The 7,500-nt window shown below is 42.0% G+C and overlaps 1 protein-coding gene across 2 annotated transcripts in view; it reads right to left on the reverse strand.

Annotated features, from left to right (window-relative positions):
• wdr75 (WD repeat domain 75) overlaps positions 1–7,500 on the reverse strand; it is a 15,764-nt gene that overhangs the window by 7,454 nt on the left and 810 nt on the right. Inside the window, exons 3-14 of one of the 2 annotated variants that reach the window (XM_032530217.1) lie at positions 6,606–6,671; positions 6,387–6,486; positions 5,702–5,826; positions 5,229–5,299; positions 4,556–4,672; positions 4,019–4,107; positions 3,642–3,800; positions 3,312–3,371; positions 2,299–2,414; positions 1,862–2,037; positions 1,029–1,186; positions 171–351 (exon numbers count right to left, since the gene is read on the reverse strand). In XM_032530217.1, the coding sequence (XP_032386108.1) occupies positions 171–351; positions 1,029–1,186; positions 1,862–2,037; positions 2,299–2,414; positions 3,312–3,371; positions 3,642–3,800; positions 4,019–4,107; positions 4,556–4,672; positions 5,229–5,299; positions 5,702–5,826; positions 6,387–6,486; positions 6,606–6,671 (1,418 nt within the window). Of the gene's footprint in view, positions 1–170; positions 355–1,028; positions 1,187–1,861; positions 2,038–2,298; positions 2,415–3,311; positions 3,372–3,641; positions 3,801–4,018; positions 4,108–4,555; positions 4,673–5,228; positions 5,300–5,701; positions 5,827–6,386; positions 6,487–6,605; positions 6,672–7,500 lie in introns of both variants that reach the window. The other variant, XM_032530216.1, reaches the window with a different exon arrangement.

Below are 7,500 nucleotides of genomic sequence, written 5' to 3' on the forward strand. Positions count from 1 at the left end.
GGGGGGGGGGGGGGGGGGGGGGGGTTCTGTGGTTTTGGATGCATTTCAAATGCATTTTCTTACTTGTGTCTTTCTCATTATGCATGTAAGGGTTGAGTAGTACATATCAAGGTTGCACACCCAGCCCTGGGGAATGTGTGGGGTATTTTAGTGCATGTTTATGCTCTGACCTGACAGCTTTTGGCGGCTGGGACAGAGTTGTCAGGAGCTCCCAGGAAGCCGGGCTCCACACAGTCACCACCTCCTGAAAGCTGACGGCCAGCAAAGACCCGTCGGCTGAGAAACAGCAGCACTCGGGCACCAGGCCGTGATAGGCTCCCACGAAGTCACATGACCAGGAAGGACCGTCATCTGCTGGCACGTTCAAAAGGGAGGCCGACACCGAGAGGGTTTAGAGGATTAGTGACAAACACAGCAGAATTTGGCTCAAACCCAACATTCAACCTGATGTGGTGGAATGTACAACATGATTTGGAGATTAGATGTTTTGGGAAGAATTTAAACTAAAATGTAACACATTTTCACATTCAAAGATATTAAATGGTCTGTTGAGCCTGGTAGAAACATGTTATTAAAAGGTAATGGATCTATCAGTCTTACAGTTCCTAAGTATTGTTTAAAAGAATAACCTATACATTAATCTTATGATGTTTTTCATTGAGATCAAAGACAAGGTATTGGTAGAAATGTAAATGAACTATAAAGTTACAGACTGTATTTTGCAATGATGTTTTGGAGCATTTTTTTCAAAGTTATGCTTGAATAAGACCCTGAACTGTGGTTAAAGAGAGATTTTCAACACAGCTTTAGTTACAGTTTAATTGCTCAAACCTTATGAATGAGGACAAATCACACAGAGCACTAACTCAAAGAACAGTTCTTGGAGACGCACACCAAGAATGGGGATGGCAGAGGAGGATGGCAAGTTAAAAAGAACACGGTAAATATTACCACTTTAACATAACAGCCCAAATTCTGCCTCTCGGTAGAGTGCGCGGTCAGAAAGTGAGCTGAGCTGAGCTGCTTACCCTCCGTGTGGGCCGGCGCGGCCAGCTGCCAGGCTTTGAAGTGTCCGTCCTTGCTGGTGGAGACCAGCATGGTGGTCTGGCTGTCGCTGGCGTGGCAGAAGCACATGGCTGTAATCCGTGCCTCGTGGGGGGCCGAGATGGTCGTGTTCAGCACAAAACTGCAGGTGATACAGTCGGCATGTTACAGGAGTGTGGGAAGAAAAAAAGTATAGTACAGTATAGGACACCAGTCCAAAGTAGGGCTGCACGATATGAGGGAAATATGCAGTACTCTTGTTGAATATTGTGTATAAATCAACATTAAAGTCTACTCAGTTCTGCAGTTTTCAGCATTTGGCTAAAATACTACAAAATGCTTGATGAATTTAAAACAAATGAAAGGAAATCATTTCCAACATTTTTATATTTTTATTTATTTAATTAAATATAAAAAAGGCACCACTAAAAAATGACAAATTATGAAGTGCAATTTTACTCATTCAAACTAACTCATAACTCAACTAATTCAAAACATCTTAACTGTCTTCCATGATATGTTGCAGCCTATTGCGATGTGTATATTGCGCCAGTTGATATTGTGAGGATGATAAAAACACTTCTTTTTTCTTTTTTTTTTTAATTGTGCAGCCCTTGTGCTAAACTACTGCTCGAGACAGGACAATGCAGCAGTGGTTTGTTTTTGTAATCCAAAATAAGATAATCTTCCCACAACAGTGTGATTCATAAAGTTTAAACACCATTTGTGGTTTCTAAATATATAATAAATAAAATAATTTGATCACAAAAAACCCACCAGCATGTAAAAATGTCATGCAGTTTATTACGTTATGTACCTCTGTGTTTGTTCATCAAACGCCCAGAGTTTTAAGTTGAGCTCCAGCTCCGCGTCTCTCTGTTTTCTTTCCTCCACGGTCGCCAGCCAGCTGCCAGAGGCATCGAAGGACGCCTCGACCACCTCAAACTGCTCCAGGCCCGACTCATGGATGTACTCCTGCTGCACTATGTCCAGCTGTGGGAAACACAAAGACAACAGACCCCATCCTTTAATAATTCACACTACGGTGACATAACTGGTAAGTGAGCCTGTGGATCAGAACAGTTTGTAATGGAAATACAAGATACTCATGAATACTCTCCAAGTTTCATGACCATTTTGAAGCAATTTCAGGTGCTGTTATGGCACATTATGTTCATAAAAAGCTTCCAAAAATGATCCTCAGACTAACTTGGTCTGGCTTATGTGTGCCAGATTTGAAAGCAGAGTGCTTACGTTATACAGCAGTTTGTCTCTTTGGAGGGAGTAAAACTGCAGGTGGCCTGGTTTCCCATTCAGCACCAGGGATTTGCTGCGTGGGTCCACCATCAAGTCTGTCCTCACACTTTCTCCTGTACCACGACAAAGGAAAAAAAACAAAAAAGAAGAAGAAAAAAGTGAGAAACATATTGCTTCTTTTACCTGCACGGAGTAACCTGGCAGATTTAAACCTTGATTTCTCGTTTTGATATCTCATATGGAGAAAGAAAAGAGCAAAGAGACACAATTGCTGAGAACTTCCTGAAGGTTTTACAGGGTACAATTTGCATCTGCACACTGCTACAGAATAATACAATTACAAACAATGCGTTATTACTACTAAGTTAAAAATTAAGACAAGAGGTTTCTGGTTAAATACGACAAGACTTGCTGAACGAGGACATTTCATACCGATACTACAATGAAAAGGATCTAACGGGGATCAGGTTTTTGCATCCATTCATCACCACCACTAGAGTGAATTCATCTTCGCTGAATTTCCGGGTGATTGTAATGCAGCTGGTTATACCTAATTCAAAAAAGGGCCAGGGGTTCGTTTGATTTACCTAAATCTCTTTTGGTAATGTCTTTGAACTCAGCACTGTGATCACCTAGTGTCAAATGTAGTTATTTGAAATTAGATTCGATTTTTTTAAAGATTATTTTTTGGGGCATTTTAAACCCTCAATTCCAAAGGACAGATGAAGACGTGAAAAGAGGAGGGACAGAAAGAGAGGGGGGGGGAACCTGCGGCCGCTGCGCCGAGGGGCACACCTCCACGTGTGCCCGCTCGACCAACTGAGCTAAACCGGCCACAAGATAGATATTTTAAAAGATGTTATTTTTCAAAAATCTGCAAAATCATCCTTATAGAAGCAAGCTTGTTCTCCATGAACTGTGAGGGTTATTTATGATGGATATGTTTATGAGCCCATACAGCATGTTTATGATGGATGTACGTGCCGTTGCCACCTACAGTCGTTACTCACCTTTGACCAGGCCCTGAATGACAGCTGACACTTTAACACAACTCTGGATGATCGTAATCTCTGAAACGAGAACAGACAGAAATCAGTTACCACAGCCTTTCCTTTCATACAGAAAACTCTGAATTTATTATTCTGTCTATGCATTTTACAGCTTCAGTTAGAGTGGCATTTCTCGACTTTATCAGTCAAGGACACAGACTTGGCAACCATAGTGCATTAATGATGTAACGCTACTGGCCACTTGATGCTGGCTTTCTATTACCATCATATCCCAAAAGCCTGTTCATTCTTTTTTCAGCAGAGTGCATAATACGGGTTACAGCTCCTTACTGTTGTCACTGTGTGAGGTGCAGAACAACGCTCCGTCAGGTGAAACAGTGACGTGGGTGATGGCCGAACCCAGGCGGGGCAGGAAGTCCCGCTCGGCCTCTTGGTTGTATCGCCACTGGACGAGCACCGACTCCATGCCTCCACTCAACAGGTTGGTGCCTGGTCAAACAAAAGGACAACCTAGATTTGGATTTTTTTTCTAAAAGCAAAACAAATCCTGAGCTCATTCGGTCATTGTAATGCACACTTAATGTTTTTAAACAGGACAAATCTCCAGTTTCCCATCTGAGATCTTAACAGTAGCTTGATTGAGAGGAACACTTCTCTCTGAAATAGATGAGGAATGAGAAAGAAACCAGGTAATGACACGTGTTTACCTTCTGGGGTGAAGCACAGCGAGCTGACAGCACTGTGGTGCCAGTGCAAGGTGGAGTATGTGTACTCCTTCTTGTGGTTGAAGTTTCTCCTGAAAGGATAAACAGTAATGTTAGAAATAGATATGTATGCAGAACTGTGTGCTTTCTACCTTGTATAGTGCAAATTGCTTTTTTCTCAATTAGTTATTTACTGTTTGCTTAATTAGGGCCTTGAGGGAATTATTGTTCTGGTAAATTAATTGCCTTTTTGAGGGGCTTAACATATTCAAAAACCATTGGCGGTCACATCAAGTCAAGCAAAATTAAGAAAATTGAGCCCCTGCAGTACGTTTAACGTACGAACTCACGATACTTGGTCCACATATGAAGCACGACAAGACGGACATAAAACTCTATTGGAGCCACACCCTAAACCCAACAGGAAGTCCACCATTTTGGATTGAAAGTTCAAAATTAGTGCGATTTTGGCTATTTCCACATGTCGTACTTTAACAAACTCCTCCATATTCTTCAAAGCCGCGTTGTTACTACACTCACCACAAGCGGATCTTTCCGTCTTCATGCCCCGTGGCAATGCAGTCATCTTTTGGATGACAGGCGACGCACGTGAATGTGTTCTTGCCTCCCTTCTTGTTGTCTTCTTTGAGGGAAAACCTTTTAACAACCCACACAATGACAGACATGCAGTGTTATAGAACATCATCAGGGTTTTATGATTCATGACCTTTGTCACATTGTGAGAATTTGGTTTTGGGTTTGCTGGGTTTTGAAACAAAAGGTTTAAAGTGATTATCTTCTATTCTTTCCCAACCTTCAATGAAATACGCACACCTTTTAAAAAGGAACACGCCAACTTATTTGGACTTTAGCTTTTTCACCGTTACCCCATAATAAGGTCACATGAGAGACAGCCATCTTCTAACCGCATACTAACTGGGAACTATATTCTCAGAAAGGCAAAGCACCGGTACTTCTGCTACTTGGGCGGAGTGATTTGCTCGCAGCACCTGAGAAGCCCGGTCACGGAGCAGGGAGTTTGCCTGGAGTTTGCTCAGAGTTGGGGCGTCAGACACAGTTACAGCCCACATGGAGATGAGAATGTATGTAATGATGTATCGACTTGTCTAACTCTGGGGCTAACGGCGAATAAGCTAAAGTCCCAATAAGTCGGCGTGTTCCTTTAACTGAAACATCTCACACTGTGGCTCACCTGTATGACTTCTGCTTCTTGAAGAAGTAGACCTCCAGATGCAAACCTTTAGCTGAAGCAATATATTCCCCCTGTGGGAAGATAACATTCAGTCATTAACACAGGCATGCAAAAAGGCTGACAAGGATCTGTATTTAAAACCTGTTTTTAAGTAAATACTGGTGTCAATCAGAGTCTATATCCAATCATATAGCAGATTATCTGAAGTTCATTTGATAGAGACTTATTTCATGCTTCCTTTGTTTGCTTGTATTGGTTTTGAGTTTTTAAAAGACTGACACAAAATTTGAAATGAAGCTATAGCTAGCTCTAAAGTCCAAACATGCTTCATTTTATTTAGGCCCAGCAGGAAAGTGTGATCAGGTCAACAAGCTTTCAGATCCATATCCCTCTGATACATCAGCAATCCATGTAGGAAACATCACTTTTGGGAGTGCAACTGGTCCAGATGGTGTGTTACATGGTGTACGTACCCCTCTGCCGAAGACAATGGCCGCTGGGTTGGAGCTGACATCGCTGAGCACAGCAGAAAGCTCTCGGGCCTCCACCAGCTGATCGCCGCTCTGTGGAAGATCTACCGCAACCAGCTGGAATAAATCTGCAGACACACACACACACACACACACACACACACAGTCAAACACAGCCTACCACACATTCTTACCCAGTGACCAAATTCTACTTCACACGTGTTAAAGCCCTCGTGAGAATGTGACTAGTGACTCCTAGTGGAAATATCAAAAAACACACTGTAAAAGACAGTACTACACTTGGGATACCCCAATTCACACCCTGTTGACACAAAAAAAGAAAAATGCAAATTCAAGTGAGATGTATTCAGAAGTTTTGATTTATTGCCACTATAAGGAACAAAACCACTGCTATACATTTGAATAACATGGTGCTGTAAGTACTATTGTGAAGCTGTAGATAGACAGCCTGGTTCTGCAGTTTGGTACCATTTAACAATTATTATTGGTCCCTCTCTTCTTGGTTTCATGTAGCAGAATGAGGAAGTGCAAGGTACTATTCAGCTAAGGTTCTGGGTTTAGACTGAAGTCACATTTGCAAAAGTACACAGGACGTCTAATGGATGCTGAAACAGCTCAGACCTCACACCTAAGCAACGACCATGTTTCGAAAAGATGTCAAACCCACCAGATCTTTTGTCACTGAGCGTGGGAGTAACGATGAAGATAACTTTTTCGTGGGTTGCCGATGCGCAGATGGAGTAAACCGGGTATCCAATGACGTACGTCTGGAAGAGATCACACACAGCTGTGACACATGGCTGCCAGACATCAGAGAAAAAAACACAGGCCAAACCACACTGACTGCAAAGACTGGAGAGAAAACAATACAATAATCAAGCTGTACCTTAATAAGGATGCCGTCTGTGTAGTCCCAAAGTCTGACAGTGCCATCTGCTGAGCAAGAGTAGACCTGCAACAAGAAACAGGTATGCATTGTCACAGGAAAAGAAGATAAATAAACAATTAAATCCCATTTCACTAACGTATGTAGCAATGAAGGCCCCTGATATTTGCCAGGTCCAATCAACCATCATGCAATCACATGACTAAACATATGAAGAGCAAAACAGCCAAAAAAAAGGTTCAACAGCCGAACACTTTTATACTTTCTACACCGGGGAAAACGTCAAAGGAAACACATTTCTTTCTCTAATAGTTTTTCCAAAATAATCATTCAGCATATTGTAATTCAAGTGGTAAAAACTAGATTTCTGCACCCTGTTGTGGCTATGATTAGCTGTGACTTTGGTCAATCATTTTTGGCCAATCACAGGTCATATCAGAGAGAGTGAGGGTTCCTTTTGGCTGTTCTTCACATGCATTGCCTGTGCAGCAGAGAAAAGAAGGAGAGATGGAGGAAGAGGTCTCGCTCTACTCCAAATCCTGGCGTATTTTTGCATTATACCCCCTGTAGCTTAAAAATATAATTTAAGGCTTTAAAAATGATTAGGAGGTTGGGTTTTTACCCTAAATGCAGGCAAAGAAATCAATATCTACTCTACGTTACAGCACAAACCATCAATTCAGGATTGAGCAAGGCACCATACCCCCCCCCCCACACACACACACACACACACACACACACAGTGACATCTCTCCATTTGTGCATGAATAGGTCCTGAGCATGTGTGTGTATTTCAGGTGTGTAGTCATTACTAACAACACAGAGTGTAAATTGTAATTTCTCAATGAAATATTATAACTCACTACTCACATACTGTGAGAGTAGTTACAATTTT

This window comes from Etheostoma spectabile, chromosome 11, assembly GCF_008692095.1.
Source record: "Etheostoma spectabile isolate EspeVRDwgs_2016 chromosome 11, UIUC_Espe_1.0, whole genome shotgun sequence".
Taxonomy (NCBI): domain Eukaryota; kingdom Metazoa; phylum Chordata; class Actinopteri; order Perciformes; family Percidae; genus Etheostoma; species Etheostoma spectabile.